We start from the raw sequence: 20,123 nt of genomic DNA on the forward strand, positions 1-20,123 counted from the left end.
CTTTTTAAGGAACCTCCATACTGTTTTCCACAGTGGCTATACCAGTTTGCATTCCCACCAACTGTGCATGAGGGTTCCTTTCTCTCCACATTCTTGCCAACATCTTTTGTTTCTTGTGCTTTTATTTTTGTGTTTGTATTTTTTTTTCTTGTGCTTAGCCATTCTGGCAGGTGTGAGGTGAGATGTCCTTGTAGTTTTGTAGTTTGATTTGCATTTCCTTAATAAGTGATGATGAGCAGAAAAAAATCTGCTATTGTTTACCACTTAAGCCACTTTGAAATTTTGCTATAAAAAATAATGCTGTAGTGAACATCTCTGCATATAAAATTTTGACTAACAACCTAATTATTTCCTAAGGTTTCCCTTCTATAATTTCTATATTTCTTACTACTTGAACTTCAACTATTCCTGAACAATGTCAGATGAAAATATTGTTAAGAAGAACCAAGTACAAGTGGAGTTTTGCAGTTACAATCATCTTAAGTTGGCTTGTTTAAATATATTTAAGTACATTTTCTGTACATTTAGGAATAGGTTTGTAAGGAATAGGTTTGTAAGTTTTAAGTCATTCAGTGACTTATCTGTGGTAAATACTGTGAATGTGTCTAATGTATCTAACAGAAAAACTGCTACATAAGTTAGAAATTCAGTGGAAGAGTCTATAAATACAGTAAGTACATGAAGAAGCTTTACTATATAAATTATCCAAGTAGTATCTTATATTATATTATATAAATACATATGGGGATTAATTTATTAATACATTCCTATTATATTTACAGTTCAGTATGACGAGTCTATACCATTACATTCAGCTGCACCATAAATTATTTTTAGAGTAGTTAATATATTATCGCATCACAATTCAATGGTCAAAGGGAAAATTCTTATGGCATTTACAAGTATCATTTAATAGTTCAGACAGATGTGATAAAACGTCAGTATTATTATACAGAGTGTGACAAACTATCAGACTCTGACTGTACATTGACCCTAGGTATGATTTAATAAATATTCCCTTTGAAAATAACCTTAATATTTTATATTTATGTAGCATAATTTTCAAAGCATTTCAATTTAGACAATAACATTTAAAACAATACTGATTAACATAAGTTGAATATTAATTTCACCATTTAATATAAATGTAATTGTCTATTTGCATACTTTGAAACAAGTTTTTACAGGGAACTCTGTAATGAACTGTCACCTGAGTTTGTTTTAATTTTTAAATCAGGATGATTCTTAGTTTGTTTCAGTCTTTAATAACACATAAATTTTCTTCATAGGTTTTGTATATTAATAATTTTAGCTCAATCTTCCTAAATATTCAAGTCATAAAATGTCATCATAAAACTGGACAAATGTGAACACGAAAAAAAAATAAGTTCTGCCTTTATCCATTTTCTGTCCTTACTCGCTGAAGGAATACTTTACCTAGACTGATATGTTATACTAAAACTCACGTTGATTACTTGGTGTTCCTATAGTCTTGAATAATAGACTACATAAAATCTCAGTATTTTATTATTTAACTAGTTTATAGAGTAATGCTATTTTTTCTTCAATTTTCAATAAACTACACTATTGGTAATTGAAAGATTTTTATTCCAGAATAACAAATCATTTTTTTCTCTTCACTGAAATGCACTGTTGTTTCAAAACAACAACAAAAAATGTATGATTCAAAAAATATTTAATGAGTATCTTAAATTCCAGAGAGCACAGAGTAACTTGAGAAATTCAAAGGTGAGGAAGGCTGATTCTGGTAAAGGGAAGCAGGTAGAGAGACAGTCTATTTTATAAGGTCCTTTGCTATCACAAAAGTGGAAAAGGCAGAATATGGAAAATAGTTTATACACTTGAGCTGAGTTTGAAAGATGAGACTTTTATTATAGTATTTATAGTATTTATTATTTTATAGTCAGAGACTATGATAATAGTCAGGTGAGAAGGCTACAAACCCTAGGATTGCTCCTGGTTAACCTAAAATACAGGAGTGAGAAGCAGGAGCCAAACAGAGCTAACCCTCACGTCCGTGGTTCAGACGAGTGGTTGGCAGCTCACATAGAAATGCTGACTCCAGGTTTAAGAAAGTTTGTCCTGAATTTAAAATGTTTATAGCACCTCGATCTGGGGCAATTCGGAAGGCCATTGGCTCTTCAGACTGGAAACTGAATAGCGATGTCTGGATAGAGTTCAGACATGAAAAAAAGGAATTATAAAGGTTTGTATCTCAAGAATATCTCAAAATATTTTATATCTGCACGGTTTTTAATATAATGATCTCTAATGGGTAACCCATATTCTCTGATTTTTTTTTCTCATATGAAATGCTACTGAGCAAAGTCTGAAACAAGTGAATAAATGAATTCCAATTATTTATATGGAGATATATTTTAAAAGCATTAAGTTCTACTGCTCATCACTCATAAAGTGGAAGCTTTTAATTCTTGAGGAAATTTCTGACAAACAGCACATAAAGGTTGATGAAATCAATTAAGATTTTTAGTAACTTGAAACTATGATATAGGCATTTTCTAAAAGCTTGAATTACAAAGCCAATAGAGTATAAACAGCAGCAAAATATAATTATCAATTACATTATAGTACTTTTAAAACTTTTATGTAACAGGGATTTTAAAGTATGTACTAAATGTTAATTTTACCTAATAAAATGAGAAACCAAAAGCAACCAAAGTATTTTACCTGGTAAATATAGATGGCCAGAGTGGCGCAGTAGGCAAACCTGTCTCCATTGGCAGCACACACGTCCCTGTTCCACGGCTGACATCCCGCGGCCAGCAGTCCCACCTGCCTGACCTGGGACATGTTTGCCTTGAAAACCAAATTTGGAGAAATATCAGTCATTTTCATTATTCAAAAAACTTATTTATAGCTATCTTTATCAATCCTTATCTTTATGCCCTGAAAACAATATTTCTACTAGGACTATTGATCTCAGGGTATACTTTCAGAGAACGAGAGTTGAAATCCCCAAATGTCTAGAGACATCAAGGCATGTAATTCAAATGTGAAAAGCAAGAGATTAGAAAATGATCAATGACAAAGGACACAGGGCCGAGGACTGGGGATCCTAGAGGAGTGATGGGGAGCACAGTGAAACAGAAGGGGCAGATTCTACGTAAAGGGCTCCAGTGCCACTGGAGAAGCTCCTCCACTGTTGCCAGATTTATGAAACTTCCAGAGAAATGGAAGCATCCAGAGTTCTGCGTAAAAGCTACCAATTTTTAAATACTGGTAATTCATTCAAAGCAGCAAATTCAAGGGTAAAACAATATTGGGAGGACTGTGGCCTCTGCCAGGGAACATCACTGTGTTTATAGTGACTCAGTATCTTTGCACAAAGTATTTGCTGTACACAGGGCAGGTAGCCAAGCTGCGTTAACAATACTGCTCATTGTGAAGATGCGACAGAAGGAAGATGGAAACTACTGGTTACAAGATGTTGATGCGGCCAGTAGAAGACGGTGGAGTAAACAGGCAGCATCAGTCCGGCTGGGACTCAGCACGCAGGGATGGAGACCCAGCTCCGAGCCGGCCTAGAGCATGAGCTGGAGTCAGGCATCTAACCTCGTGTCTCTGTTCCTTCCATCTAAAAGAACCTTCTGAAAGAGGTTTTCCCTACCATTCCTCTCAGCTCCAGGGTTTCTGTGACTCTATGTGTAAACTTAGTTCTTCTAGGATGCTGGAGAATAGGAAGCCAAGAGTGAGGATGTTTATAAGTCTATGATCCTATTGAAAACCCAGATACAGGGGAAACACCAAAGCAAAAGCAAAAACAAAAAACATATTCTGAATATTACCCTATGTAGTTACTTCAAGAATGGCATTCAAGGGGCGCCTGGGTGGCTCAGTGGGTTAAAGCCTCTGCCTTCAGCTCAGGTCATAATCCCGGGGTCCTGGGATCAAGCCCTGCGTCGGGCTCTCTGCTCAGTGGGGAGCCTGCTTCCCTCTCTCTCTCTCTCTCTGCCTGCCTCTCTGCCTACTTGCAATCTCTGTCTGTCAAATAAATAAATAAAATCTTTAAAAAAAAAAAAAAAAAGAAGGGCATTCAAGAATACATTAATTGATCCAAAAAAGCTTTTTCAAGGCAGAATCTAGATCATTATTTGGTGTCTTTTCTAATACGGTCAAAATATTGGTCTAAAAATGAGGACTCTCAACATGAGACAATCTTCACTTATACCATAAAGATAAACCTTGCAATTATCAATTTTTCACTGTTAATTTATATCTGATTAAAATACAGAAAAATAATAAATAGCAATTGTAACCTTAAAATATTTTTGAAAAATTAAGTAAATACCTAGCAGATATAATAAATTTGGGTCACACTGACTAACATACCAAGTCAATTTTTAGTCAATACTTTGTTTATACTGTTTAAAAGTTTTATATTATTTTAGTAGCAAAATGTTAATGCTTTAACACAACATGCAAAATATCACACATGAAACATTAATACATAAATATATATATAATCTGAACTATGACACAAGTCTAATAGGTAACTAATTATTCAATGTATCCCCAGGAACCATCCACCTCAACCTGCCTCTTCTCTCTCTACCCTGCCACCTGGTTTATTTTTATTTATTTATTTATTTTTATTAACATACAATGTATTATTTGTTTCAGGGGTACAGGTTGGTGATTCATCAGTCTTACACAACTCACAGTGCTCACCATAGCACATACCCTCCCTAGGGTCCATCACCCAGACACCCCAGCCCTCCCAAACCCCTCCATTCCAGCAACCCTTAGTTTGTTTCCTGAGATTAAGAGCCCTTTATAGTTTGTCTCCCTCTCTGGTTTTGTCTTATTTTTCCCTCCCTTCCCCTATGATCCTTTGCCTTGTTTCTCAGATTCCTCAAATGATCTATGAAATCATATGATAATTATCTTTCTTTGATTGACTTATTTTGCTTAGCACAATACGCTTTATTCCATCCACATTGTTGCTAATGGCAAGATTTCATTTTTGATGGCTGCATAGTATTCCATTGAATATATATGCCACATCTTCTTTATCCATTCATCTGTTGATGGCCACCTGGGCTCTTTCCATAGCTTGGCTATTGTGGACATTGCTGCTCTAAACATTTGGATGCACGTGTCCCTTTGGATCATTACATTTGTATCTTTGGGGTAAATACCAGTAGTGCAATAGCTGGGTCATAGGGTGGCTCTATTTTCAACTTTTTGAGGAAACTTCATACTGTTTTCCAGAGTGGCTGTACCAGCTTGCATTCCCACCAACAGTGTAGGAGGGGTCCCCTTTCTCCACATCCTCGCCAATACCTGTGGTTTCCTGACTGGTTGATGTTAGTCATTCTGATTGGTATGAGGTGGTATCTCATTGTTTTGATTTACAGCCATACCACCCTGAACGCACCCAATCTTGTCTGCTCTCAGAAGCTAAGTAGGGTCGGGCCTGGTTAGTACTTGGATGGGACACCTAGTGGTTTAAAACAAGCTACTCTGAACCAGAGATACTTGGTACCATCATTAAAAAATACAGCAGTGTCTCTTTATTATCTGCTTCTTCTTCAGTATCAGTGGAGTCATGTACTGACCATAACACTGCGTTTCTCCTTTATTTTAATGCTCAGCAATTAGTCTAGCCAGTTACATCATCTCTTAATTTATTAATTAAATTTATCTTAATTTATTAAAAAGTTACTTTCTTGTGTCTTTTCTATTTCATTTTCCACCTTCTAGAAAAGATCCCTTCTTTCCTCTTTCTTCCCCAAATCTACTGTCATCTTTTTTTTTTTAATAAACTAAAAAGTTATTTGAAGTGAAAAATTCCATGTAACCGAACCGTGCTTCAGTCTTTGAGTGCTTAACTATAAAAGTCTTCTTGCCCCCTTCCCCCACCCCTGCCTCAGCACCTGCATTTCCTCAAGCACTAGCATTCCTGACAAATTTTTTAAATATAAGTATTTGTTTAAACTAGTAATGTTACATTACTTTTCACTGAAAATTATATTAATTCAACCACAGGATGAGTTGAATAGGCTTTTATAGTTTATCTCTGGAGTGTATGATTACTATTAATAAAGTCTGTGTGTAAGTGAAAATGGTTTCTGATTTATGTTTAAGTGAATTTTGAGCTCATAGCTGCGAAAGAAACATTTACGCAAACAAGTAAAATGGAATCATTTTTAAAATTTTTACTTTCTGTTGTTTTTAAAATCTTTTTAAAACTTAATAAATTGTTTTTAAGAGCAGTGTTAGTTTCACAGCAAAACTGAGTGGAAATTAAGAGTTCCTACTCACTCCCTAACCCCCAGTTACACACAACCTCCCCCACTATCAATACCTCCCATCAGACTAGTACATTTGTTACAATGATGAACCTACATTGACCCAACATCATCACCCAGAGTCCACAGTCTGCATTATGGTTCACTCTTGGTGTTATTCATTCCATGGGTTTTGACAAATGTAGAAGGTCATATATCCACCATTTTGAAATAGACACGAGGCCCTAAAAATCCTCTATGTTCTGCCTATTGATCTCTTCCTCTCTCAATAACCCCTGGAAACCACTGATACTGTTATACTCTCCATAGTTTTGCCTTTTCCAGAATATTGTATCATTGTAATTATACAGTATGTAACCTTTTCAAATTGGCTTCTTTAACTTAGTAATATGCATTTAAGTTTCCTCTATGTATTTTCATGGCCTGATAGCTCTTTTTAGCAATAAAAAATATTCCCTTTTCTAGATGTACCACTGCTTATGTATCCATTCATCTATTGAAGGACATCTTGGTTGTTTTCAAGTTTTAACAGTTATGAAAAAGCTGCTATAAACATCCATGCACAGGTTTTTGTTTAAACATAAGTTTTCAATTCATTTAGGTAAATCACAAGGAGTGGCAAAGGAGGTGATTACTGGATCCCAGTAGGAATATATTTTATAAGAAATGATCAAACTGTCTTCTAAAGTGGCTGCACCATTTGCATTCCCACCAGAAATAAATCAGAGTTCCTGCTATTTCCCATCCTCACCAGCCTTTGGTGTTGTCAGTGTTTTGGAGAAGCCATTCTAATAGGGATGCAGTAGTAACTTACTATGGTTTCAATCTGTAATTCCCTATGTCGGACATCTTTCCATATATTTACAGGCCATCTACCTTCAGTGAAGGGTCTGTTCAAGTCTTTTAATTTGCTAGAGGGGCTCAAGAACTCAGATAAATATTTTACTGGATTACTTGTTTATTAAAAGAGGATATAACTCAGGAACAGCCAGATTGAAGAGACACATTAAGGCAAGGGCTGTGGAAAGGGGCAAGGAGACTATCTCAGACCACATCAACTGGAGAGCCCTCTGAACCCTTTCCTTTTGTGTTTTCCTGCAGGCTTCATTATAAAGGCATGATCGATTAAATCACTCTCCGCTGTCTATCTTTCAATATCTAACTCTTCTCCTCTCCCACCTTATAGTCAAGGGGTAGGACTAAAAGTTATAACCCTCTAATCATAGGTTGACTCCACCAGCAATCAGCCCCCTCCTCAGGTGCTTTCTAAAAGTCACCTTATTAGCATAACAAAAGACACTTAGGGCCCTCAACACTTGGGAACTGGGGTCATCTGAATGACTAAATATGTATTTCTTACAAATCACAATATCATTAAATGTTATTATTGATTCAATTTCTTTAAAATGTAGGCCTATTCAGATTCCATATTTCTTCCGTGAGTTTGGCAAATTGTATCTTTAAGACTTGGTCCATTTCATCTAGGTTACCAGATTTTGGGGTAGGAAATTGATGTAGCATTCCCATATCATCCTTTTAATGTCCACAGGTTATATAGCGATATCCCTTCTTTCATTATTGGTATTAGTATTATGTTCCTTCTCTCTTTTCTTCTTATTTAGTCTAGCTAAAGTCTAATAGATTTTATTGATCTTTTCAAAGAAGAAGGTTTTAGCTTTGTTGATTTTCTCTACTGATTTTCTATTTTTGATTTCACTGATTTCTGATCTAAATTTTTATTATTTCTTTTCTTCTCCTTACTTTGGATTTAATTTGCTCTTCCTTTTCTAGTTTTCCAAAGTAGAAGCTTAGAAGATTAAATTTAGATTTTCCCTCTTTCCTGGTATAAATTTCCTCTAAGCACTGCTTTTGCTGCATCCCATAAGTTATGTTGTCATGTTTTCAATCTCATTTAGTTCAAAATGCTATTTTTCTTTGATCCATGTGTTATTTAGAAGACTGTTGCTTAGTCTCTAAGTATTTGGGGACCTTCAAGTTACATTTCTGTTATCAGTTTCTAGTTTAATTCTGCTGATGTCTAAGAGAAGACCCTATATTATTTCTATACTTTTAAGACATTGAGATGGATTTTATGGCTCAAAATATGGTCTGTGAATGTTCCATGTGAGCTTGAGAAGAATGTGCAAGCAGCTGTTGCTGGAGGAAGGGTTCTATAGGTGCATCAGGTATAGTTGACTGGAGATGCTATATAGTTCAACTTCGCTCTTCCTGATTCTGTCTGGCAGATCTGTTCAGTCTGACAGAGCAGTAAAGTCTCCAACTATAATAGTGTGCTCATCTATTTCTCCTTGCACTTTTATCAATTCTTGCCTCGTGTATTACAATGTCTGCTATGAAGACACATACACATTAAGGGCTATTGTGTCTTTTTGGAGTACTGACCCTTTCATCACTATGTAATATCCCTCTTTACCCTTGGTCTGAATTCTGCTCTGTCTGAATTTAACATAGTTACACCCACTTCTTTTAATCAGTGTTAGCATGGTGTGTCTTTCTTCACCACTTTACTCTGAATCCATATATGTCTTAACATTTAATTTGAGTTATTTGTAGACAACATATAGTTGGGCCTCTGTCTTTTTATTAGTGCATTAGACCACTGATGTTCAAGGTAATTATTGATACACTTGGATTAGTATCTACCCCATTTTTACTGTTTCAGTTTGTTCCTGTTTTTGTCTTTCACACTTTTCCTTTCTTTTGTGGTTTCAACTGAGCACTTTATATGATCCATACTTTTTTCTTCTTCCTTAGCATATCAATTATGTCTCATTTAAACTTTTTGTGGGTGGGGGCGCCTGGGTGGCTCAGTGGGTTAAGCCCCTGCCTTCGGCTCAGGTCATGATCTCAGGGTCCTGGGATCGAGTCCCGCATCGGGCTCTCTGCTCAGCAGGGAGCCTGCTTCCCTCTCTCTCTCTCTCTCTGCCTGCCTCTCCATCTACTTGTGATTCCTCTCTGTCAAATAAATAAATACAACCTTTAAAAAAATTTTTTGTGGGTGATTATCCTAGACATTAAAATATAGATTTACAAGTAATCCAAGTCTACTTTCGAATTAACACCATATCGCTTCTCAGGTAGCGCAGACACCTTATAATAACCGAATATCCCTGAGTCCTCTTCCGTCCTTTGTACCACTGCTGTCACTCCGCTCACTTCCACATCGGCAACACAGCACATGTGTATGTATATGTGCGAATGTATATATATGTGATTAAAGCATACGTAATTGGGGCACCGGGTGGCTCAGTCAGTTAAGCATCTGCCTTTAGCTCAGGTCATGATCCCAGAGTCGTGGGATCAAGCCCCACACTGGGCTCCCTGCTCGGCGGGAGACCTGCTTCTCTCTCCGCCTGATACTCCCCCTGCTTGTGTTCTCTCTCTCTCTTTCTAATAAATAAATGATATATTTTAAAAAAAAAGCATACATAATCAAATCCATTGTTGTGTTTTTGTTTTAAACAAACTGTTCAAACTGTTAACAAGGTCACAATTAAGAAAAATGAAAAGTTTTATTTTACCTTTACTCATACATTCTCCAATACTCTTCCTTTGTTTATGCAGATCTGAGCTTTGGATCTATTATCACTTACCTTCTCTGAAAAACTTCTTTTAACATTTGTTGTAAAGCAGGTCTACTGGCAACAAATTTCCAAATTTTTGTTTGTCTGAGAAAGTCTTCATTTCTCTTTCACTCATGAAAGATAATTTCACAGAGTATGGATTTCTTGGCTGGTATTTTATTTCTCTGAACACTCTAAATATTTCATTCATTCTCTTCTTGGTTTCATGGTTTCTGAGAAGTTGAATCCCGATTTTTATACTTGTTCCTCTGGGTTTTTTTTTTTTTTTTTTTTCAAGATTTTCTTTCTTTCTTTTTTTTTTTTTTTTTTTTTAGTTTGAATATGATTTGCCTAGGTATAGCTTTGTTGTTTTGTTTCTTGTTTTTTGCATTTAACATGTTCCATATTTCCTGGGTTTCCTGGGTCTGTGATTTGCTGTCTGACATTAATTTGGGGAAATCCTAAGTCACTGCTTCAACTGTCGCTTCTGTTGCTTTCTCTTTCTTCTTGTTTTGGTATTTCCAGTAGGTGTATGACACACCTTTTCAGTTGTCCCACAGCTCTTGGATATTCTATTCTGCTTTTTATTTCCCCATTCTTCTTTCTCTTTTCTTTTCCGATCTGGAAATCCCTACTGTCATATCTTCAAACTAAGAAATTCCTTCCTCAGCCCTAACGAGTCTACTAATGAGCTCACTAGAGGCATTCGTCATTTGCTGGTGTTTCTGGTCTCTAGCATTTCTTTTTGATTCTTCTTAGAATTTCAATCTCTCTGCTTAAACTATCCATCTGTACTTGTATGTTGCCTATTTTTTAAATTAAAATCCTTAGCATATTAATTATAGTTTCTTCAAATTCTTGGTCTGATAATTCCAATGTTCTCTGCTCTAAAAGGTTGTAATAATTTGCCTTGTAACCTCACTTCTCTTAGAGATCTAAGAAGAGTGGTTGATTTTTCAGTTTGTTCAGTTTTTTATCATTTTAGGCCAGAGTGAGACTTCTTAGCTCCTTACCTGCCAGACTAGAAACTCCAAGTCCCTCTGCTATGTATTAAAAATAAATAAGTTACTTCAAAATCCATTTTGTCAATTTATTTTTACTTTAATTATCAGTATACTTTGATTAACTACTTTTTAAAATTTACTACTTTTTAATTTCTAAGTGTAGAGAATATAAAAATTTCAATACTGTCATATAATTTGGTATGACCTTGCTTCTAAGCAGCTTTCACAAGTCTTACAAGCTAACAACTTAATTCCTTTTTAAATTCAGAGTTGAATAATTTGTCCAAACCAGCCATCAAAGTAATAAGCAGGATAAAACAAAATGGCAATTTACTGTAAAGATCTATGATTTTGAATAAAATTTGAAAAAAATGTACATCATTAAATATATCAATACTATTGCATTTCTAAATCTTAATTAGGTATTTAAACAGGCAGTACTGGGCCACCTGGGCTCAGTCATTAAGCATCTGCCTTCAGCTCATCATGATCCCAGGGTTTTGTGATGGAGTCCTGCAAGGAGCCCCCTGCACAGAGGGGAGTCTGCTTCTCCCCCTGCCCCTCTCCCCTGTTCATGCTCTCACTCTCTCTCTCGAGGAAAAATTAATAAAATCTTTAAAAAATACAAATAAAAAAGTAAATGGGCAGTATTTGAAATTTCCACATTATTTTTCAAAAGTATTATTAAAAACATATGTAACATGATGTAGCTTTTATTAAGTGATGTTTGTAATTGCTAAGGAGAAAAAAGAAACATCTGGAACATTTTGTTATTTTTGTAGTCAGCATGAATGGTTATATAACTAATGATCCTGCATTACTAAAAATGGAAGATGTTCAACCGCAGGTATATTCCAAAATATATGCCTTTTTAAAAACATAAATCCTAAAAAAACATGTCACATATTTGGTAAATAAGCATATATTAACTGAATGTAACAGTTAATTATAGATTTCAGATAAATATTATGTACTTTTTTGTATCCTTACTTTAGAATAGGTTGCATTTTTAGGTGAATGATTTAAGAATTTCCACATCCATTCTAAGGATTTGTTGCTTCAGAAAAATATAATCTTACTGGCCCAGAAACAACATGCACACTTTAAAGACGAAGTACTAAGCCCCTGTGGTACACTGAATAATGTAGAGTTACAAAAGCTTTGGGAAGAAAAGTCTGAGCATTGTGTCACCCCACATATAAGTGACAGTGTTAGGAGCCTGGCAACAGCCTACTTGCAAAGACAATTTTTTGCAAACTCAATTTTTTGTTTCAATCTCATACAAAGCACCACACATACATTATAATTACAGTAAAGATGCTGTTCACATTAAGTATACGAAATTCTTTAAAAAACAAATGGTAAGAGTATATTTACATTAGATTTGTATAATATTAAAGTTCACTTCTGAATATGCAAGAAAATGTTGATATGAAATAATCACAATGAATTTTAAAATACAGCTAGAGTTACAACACTGCCAAATGCAAAATTGTAAAACTAAGCTAAAATCAAGTTCATATGTATCTATAGAAATATATACCTATGCTATAAATATTAATTATATCAAAATAATGCTATCCTAATTTTGTACTAAAGATCAAACTCACACTTGTATGTGGTTTTTCAAATACTGCATTTCTAAATTACAACTTTAACTAAAAAATCCAACTTATCTTTTCCTGTGAACTTTAAAAGAATACTCTATTCCCACCAACAGTGTAAGAGGGTTCCCCTTTTCCTGCATCCTCGCCAACATCTGTTGCACACTGAGTTACTGCTCTACTTCATGTAAAATGTACTAACGCCACAACCATACTTTCATTCACCCCATACAGTCCTTTGTACTATTATCAAATATGTTCTATCTATGGACATTATAAATCCCATGCTTCAATGTTATAACTTTGCTTTTAAATAAATTAGGAGAAAAAATTTCTATTGAAAAATTTGCTATGCTGAATGCTGATAATTACATGGGACATATATGCACATACACATCATCTGAAAAATACAGGCTATACTTTTAGAAGAAATTGAAGTCCATATTCATGTGCCAGTTTTCATTATTTAGAATAGTATCTTTCCTTCTCACCTGAATCTATGTAAGAACTGACTAAAACTTGAGAAGCTCAACCTCACAAAGACAACAATATTGTAATTTCAGGGTTGAACTGTATCTATATACAGTAACAGCTGCTTCTGTAATCGGTCTCAGCCAGGAGTTCATTTATAAAGGCCAATGGTAGTATTAAAGGGCAGACTGGAGTCATGATGGAAAACAAGATTTTGAATCCCCATCATCTCTACGAACTACCCTTAGTCACTAAAGGAGCACCCAATTTTAGTGAAAAGCATTTCAGCAAGTTAGTATGCCCTCCCATTGAGAAATACATGGGCTATAATTGAAAAAAACACCCTTTGGTTCAACATCAAAAATGCATTTACCATTACATTTAAAGTGCACACACACAACACAAACACAGGGTCCTGGCACTGCAATGTGTATGTGGTCTGGTGGGACTTATTAAACTCATAAGCTGGAATATTTCCATCATTGAGGGATAAGATTGAAATTCAGAATGACAAGCTACCCACTGGTTCTCAGTCTGTTCTCTGAGAACACTTCAGGGTCCCTAACACGACGATTATTCTCCGGAGTTTGCTATTAACCGGCTCCAGAGATGTTTACCAGTTTGTTTTAGAATTGGGGAGAAAAATTTTTTTTTAGGAAAAGCCCAAAGGCAGGAAGCTTTAAACTGCTGAGGAATTACAATTAAAAAGATAGGGGAAAGGAAGTAAAATACTGAGAAAATGTCTTTCATGGACGTGTGGAGGAGGGACCCCGTGGAAGCAAGGTAGGAGAGAAACGCACGCTTCCTATCTTTGGTATTGTTTGCCCTCTGACTCGACGGGGAGGAAAGCTGGAGACACTGCAGGAAGATACTCTGGCTCTTGCTTCCACTCATTAATAAAAAGAAAAGTCCAGCTGTGTAAGAAAAGAAAAATCCACAAAGTGCTTTCATTTAAATAATAAAGAAATCTTCCATTCAAAACGTGAAAATAATAAAAACGACATTGTATTGTTTTATGCTAAATCCATTTTGATTAGATGCACTTTTAAATAGCAGTTTTCTACTCTTTCTATAATAGATCAGAACAGCTATTTTCAAAATACTATATAAAAGTTGCCATGGTAACAATGCAAATCTTTTGAAACATAATTAATTGCCCAAAAATTCATCAGATAGAACATGGCACCTTTCTTCAGAAAATTTTTGCACTTTCTTTTACAATATTAATGTAATATATAGTATTATCATACACATCTTCTATTTCATTAAATGTTTTTCTTTATGTAAAATGACTATTAAAAGTATTGCTGTTTTTATACGTTAATCTCATTAACAAGAATCTATATTATATTTCAAGCCTGAAGACAATCTGAAAATATTAAGAATTCATGAAACAAGGACAGAAAAAAAAATCTTTTCATCAATGTACGATTATGACTATATTTATATATTGTCTTCTTACCTCTGCTTTGGAATCTACCAAGTATTTTATTTACCCTCAAAATATTTCAATGCAAAAGTGTCTGCAACATAAATTACAAAGAAATACAGCTGCATGCGCAGGAAGCAGAAAAACCCACAGAAAATCATAATCACAACATAAATATATCTTACTCTTTGTAGTCCTTCATACCAATCATCTTGCTCAAACCAATTTGAAATGTAAGTCATCCAAGCCATAGAACGTTTCTACTTTAATCAAGGCAATTGGAAAGTCGGCATCAGAATAGTCAGCACCTAAAGTAACAATAATGGGTTTCAACCAAACAGCTTTACCAAAATCTGCCTTGTGAAATGTTGTTCAGTACATGAAGCTAGAAGCCCACAAACATTTCAGCTGAAACAGTTTTAATAATTTACAAATAGTAGTATCTGTAAAAATAATGCTATACCAGAAAATGTAAGCCTATACTCCAATAGGAAAGAAAAATCAAATAATCATTACATTGTATAGTACCAGCAAATGCTTTAGCAAACATTAGGCTTTCGGTTTTCATTCTAAAAATCCTCTAAGGTTCAGAAGGTTCACCCAACGTAGAGCAGCGAGCTCTGACCTTCCCCTCCTTAAACACATCAAACCATGACACCTCCGTGGAGAAAAAAGGAAAGAAGAGATAGAGTGGGGGAGAGGGGCTACGAAAAAGAAAAAGGAAATGTTTGGGTAATTTGAGTGTCCCATTCTTCGTATCCTAAACTAAGATAGCATTTGTTCCGGTGTAACAAAGGTACACTTCTAGGAAAGAATGTGGAAAGCACCACCATGGCTGACTGAAAACAGCCTTATTTCTAAAAATTTATCAGATGGAACATGGCACTCTTCTTCAAACTAATTCTTCTCTCTTTTTTTCCAGAAATAGTTTCCAGTATCTACTTGAAGCCTCAGGTCAAAATGTTTGGGAACAGGCTCTCACTTCCACAGGAAGTTGTAGGGCTGACATAATCTCTAGTTATATTTGTTTATATCTGATTACTCCTAATTCTGGACCCTTTCAACCACCTCGGAACACTCTTCACTTCCTCCTGCATTCCCCATTTCGGTGACTATCGTTATGCTCAGAGGGTGACCTGAGGTAACAGCAGGCCATCTCCACCTCTTCCGTCACATTCCCCTCCCTGTTCCACTACAGTCATCACCAAGTCTTCTCAAACGATCTTTAAAATACCTCTTCAAAAGGACCTTCTCTCCATCTCTCATGTCAATGTTTTAGTGAAACCCCTCATCATGTCTGGGATGAAGAAATAAAATAGTTCCCTCACTCATACCCCTGCTTGCACTGCTATTCCTGAACATGTTCTGTACCATCGCCACTTTGCACCTGTTAGTTTCTAAATGCTTTTGCCTGAGCTCTCCTTCCCCTTTTGCTGTGAATAATGAGATCTGCCACTTTTATGGTCCTCTAAGATACAATTTAAAAATGCTCCTTCTTTGAAGACTCTCAAATGCACCAAATTCCTCATCTGCTTGCATTTACATATCTGCAAGGATTAGATACTGATTACTTGCGTAGATACCAACTATGAGTTCCCCAAGGCAGAGGAACTTGCCTTATTTGTCTTTGTATAGAAAATACAAAATGTTTGTTCAGTGAATTGACACTCACAGCCCTAGAAGTCTGCCAGCTAATGGCAGTTCACATGAAGTAAACTTACATATTTCTGAAATCTGGAAAGGGTCTAAAGAAAGGTATCCAAGTGACAGCAACATACTCACCAGCAAATGAAATGGACTACTATTCAATTCCTTATAGGGAAATGGCTAATCAAATCATTTAAGACATTTAAGCATAAAATTAAATGCCAACTTAAATTGGTAAAATTATTTTATAATCATATCAGGCACAAGAATATTTATTATATCATTTTAAATACAATGTATTTAAGGTGAATACCTTGTTCCAAGGGCACACAATAGTTCGATGCTTTATTTTGTGATATTTTTCCATGAGCACTATTTACCATATTTATAAGAATTAAGAAAAGTAAAATATCTCATGTAATCCCCGATGAAATACTACCTTGCATAAGGATACATACTTCCAGATGGTAGTCAGATGTTTTGAGGATCCGAGAATGAATGGAATCTGGTTCATTTAGTGTAAGAACAACAGTTTTCAACTCACACATCTGCCTGATGGGTTAGGACTGTCTGGAGGGCAGAGCTAAGGCCTGTAGCTGACCTCAGAGGGGAAGTATGTCATGATCACTGTGCAGTAACTGAGGCAGGAAGAAGACAGTCACAGTGGCACTTAGTCCATAGATTTTTTTTATCTGGGCATTAGTTCATGGGGTCTAATTGACTAATTTTTGCTAAAATCACAAATTTAACTTAATTCAGAGTCAGAAAGTTCTTACTACCTCTATGACTAGTGATGGAAGGAAACAATAATCAAAGGGACACGTCAGGTTAAAGAAAATAAAGAGAATGAAGTAAATATTGTATATAGTTAGAAAACTTCCTGCAGGCATTCATATCCAAACACACAAGGAATCTGAAGTTTGATTATCAGTTCTGACTTTTTTATATCTCTCTCTGTATCCATCTGTTTGCCATGACCCTGTCATGGGCAGACTATAAACCACCGCCTATTGCCTTTGGACTTGCCCTGTGACTTGTTTTTCTCAGTGATACGTGGGCAGAAATCAGATTATTCCAGTTCTAAGCTTGGTTAAAGGGCTTATTTCCATTCATACCCTTGTGCCTCAGCCATCAATGCAAGAACATTCCAGGGCTACCCTGCTGGTCCAAGAAGGACAAGAGACACCAGGAGAAGAGCTGCCACAGATCTAAGTGAGAAGCAGAACCACTCGGCTCAGCCAAACCTGTTATATATTTTTTATACTTTATATAAAAAATACTTTATAAAAATACTTTATAAAAAATACTTATTTTTTATACTAGGTATATATATTTTATATACCTAGTATTATACTTGTGAGCATGATAAATGGTTAATGCTGTATTTTGCTGGGTTTTGGAGTGGTTGATAACAAAATGTATTTGTGGCAATAGCTAACTGACACATTACCTCTTGAGTACAAGACAAGAGGCACTCTCCAGGGAGATCAGTTGATAAAATCAATATTCTCTCCTTACCTACATGAGGAAATTGGGGTCTACTGACTGTAGGAAATAAGCAAGATTTATTGAGTTATGCTTATGTCCTTAGCAAAACAGTTTTAAAAGATAGGATTTTTTAAATGAATCAAATATAGCAAGACATATTTATATAAGGAATCTGAGTTATCTCACATTCTTTTTCAAATTCTAAAAAATCATTGAGAAACAGTTGAGTTTTTCTTTTCATAAGAGAAAAGTAATCAGCACATTTTGTATGATCCATTCATGTGCATGTGATGTTCCCATTTTGCGAGAACTCTCTCTTTTCAGAAGTTGCTTTATGATTCTTTAGACAGAATGGTGAGGACCAAGTAGGAGATATAGCAATTTTAAGTAAAGTAGGGCCTGCTCTCTTTCTGAGAAGCTGGTCATATCGGGCAGTCATCAACATCCTACTATAAATATGGGGATTAAAATCAAGATGCAGGGGCGCCTGGGTGGCTCAGCGGGCTAAGCCTCTGCCTTCGGCTCAGGTCATGATCCCAAGGTCCTGGGATCAAGCCCTGCATCAGGCTCTCTGCTCGACAGGGAGCCTGCTTCCTCCTCTCTCTCTGCCTGCCTCTCTGCCTGCTTGTGATCTCTGTCTGTCAAATTTTTAAAAAATAATAATAAAAAATAAATAAATAAATAAATAAAATAAAATCAAGACCCATGTCAGAAGTCCCTGGTCTAAAAATGAAAGTACTGTAAGTTCTCTGGTTGTGATTTTATGTGAACCTAATTGTGCCACATCCTGAAATGTTTATTTCTGCTTTCTTCTGCCTATGTTGATAATGTTTTCTTTTACTCATGCCTATTTAAAATCCTAAACAGAGTAAAATGACACGTTCTGCCTATCCTAATGTTTGAGCTCTGTGAGGTCTATTTTGATTCTACATTTAGATTTTTCCATCCAGTTTTACCAGATATCTTAGACCAAGATACTGGCTTCATCCTCTGAAATTGTGTTTGCAAGCCATCTTTTCTGTACAGAATTCATCCCTTACCTACTGTACTCTTACCTACTGTACTATCCGCAGTTCCTACACTCACTCTCTTAGTCAGTCCCCATCTCTGCTGTCTTATGAGACAGAAATTATAGTTTAAGCTTCCTAACAAACTAAGTAAACATGTGAGATAAGCACAGACCATTGCTTATTCCAACAGGGGAGAATGAAGTATAAAATAAATGGCATGCTCACAATTACTCTCTTTCATTTGCCTATATCTGCCCTGCCTAAAGTCATGGTAGGATAGGTTAGAGGAGAGGATGGGGGTTGGAAAGACTCAGGATATGCACACAGGCCTCGTGTAAGGGCCTCAAGATGACCGTGATCGGGGACCATCTGTCTGCTCTCCTTACTATGAGCAGATACTCTTGAGGCATCTGTCAGTGAAGGGCAGATGACAGAAGCATTACCTCAGACAATCTGGGGGAGCCGGCCATCCCAACCAGATTACAATTCTACATAAAAATGTCAAGAGGAAGTCTGAGTTAGAGAGCAGACACAAAGTTTACCCGGTGTGCTTACCCGGTGTGCTCCGAAACCTCAGAATGATTCTATAAACTGAAAAGACTGCTACTTACAAGACCCTGGCTTCCAGCAACAGCAGAAAAGTATGTACACACACACACACAGACACACACACACACACACACACACACACACACACACATACTTGCATGCATATCTCTAATTCTATTACGCACAACTAGAAAATCTGGATAAAAATATGTAAAATCTCAAACCAAAAAAGAACCCCAAGAGAAGTTCAAAGGGTCTACCCAGGCACTTTTTCTTTGGCAGTAGTGGCAGGGTGGGGGGCGGGGGCAGGGAATTCTACTTATTCCCCAATAAGATCTGCCTATGAAAGTAGTAGCTAAAATACTGAAAAGTTATGGAGAGCTTCAGTATTTCCATGGGGCCTGAGGGGGAAAAAAGCCTAGAATTCAGATGCTGACAAAGAAAGAAGTGATGTAACATTGGTGTCCTTTCAGTGAGAGCTACCTGGGTCTACATTTTAAGATAAAGACTGAAATAGAATGAGACTGTCCCTTACAAGGACTGAGGCTCAGCTTCAGATAAATTCAATGACAGGATTTGGTTGGTCTTCCCTATCCTACTGCTTTCTAAAATCAAAAGTTTATGTTCTCTCTGGAGTAAGATCACATTAAATTTTCAGGCTGGAAAGTAGTCAAAGAAATTCCAGAGAGCAACAGGCCCCTCTCTGAAGAGAGAGAACATACTAATAGTTTCACCATTGACAAGGCAAGGGAGAAAGATGTGATTGTCACAAAAGCAGGTAAGAAAACCAAATCAGATAAAATGTAAGTAATTCCCCAAAGGCCAAAGGGAACTAGAGCATCAGTTTAAGAATGACTAGATGCAAGTTGGGTTTGCACTCAGTTGTGAGATCTTCTCCGCGGGCCTCAACTGGGTACTTAGGAGAAAGACTGGGGGCAAATCAGACATGGTCCCCCTCAGTGGCTCAGACACGCAGGAAGCAACTGGCTGTAGAGAGCTGACAGGCATGAAACACTACATATGTGCATGATTCCTCTCATACAA

General features: G+C 36.1%; 1 protein-coding gene across 6 annotated transcripts in view; it reads right to left on the reverse strand.

Moving 5' to 3' along the window:
• WDR17 (WD repeat domain 17) overlaps positions 1-20,123 on the reverse strand; it is a 102,921-nt gene that overhangs the window by 62,045 nt on the left and 20,753 nt on the right. For 4 of the 6 annotated variants that reach the window (XR_009349651.1, XM_059156102.1, XM_059156105.1 and 1 more), the window contains exons 2-3: positions 14,571-14,693; positions 2,710-2,838 (exon numbers count right to left, since the gene is read on the reverse strand). Coding sequence is in view for 5 of the 6 variants with exons in the window: in XM_059156102.1 (XP_059012085.1) it covers positions 2,710-2,838; positions 14,571-14,636 (195 nt within the window). In the remaining variant the exon portion in view is untranslated. The remainder of the gene's footprint in view (positions 1-2,709; positions 2,839-14,570; positions 14,694-20,123) is intronic. The other 2 variants (XM_059156103.1, XM_059156104.1) reach the window with 1 other exon arrangement.

Source organism: Mustela lutreola, chromosome 18 (assembly GCF_030435805.1).
Source record: "Mustela lutreola isolate mMusLut2 chromosome 18, mMusLut2.pri, whole genome shotgun sequence".
In the NCBI taxonomy this organism is placed as follows: domain Eukaryota; kingdom Metazoa; phylum Chordata; class Mammalia; order Carnivora; family Mustelidae; genus Mustela; species Mustela lutreola.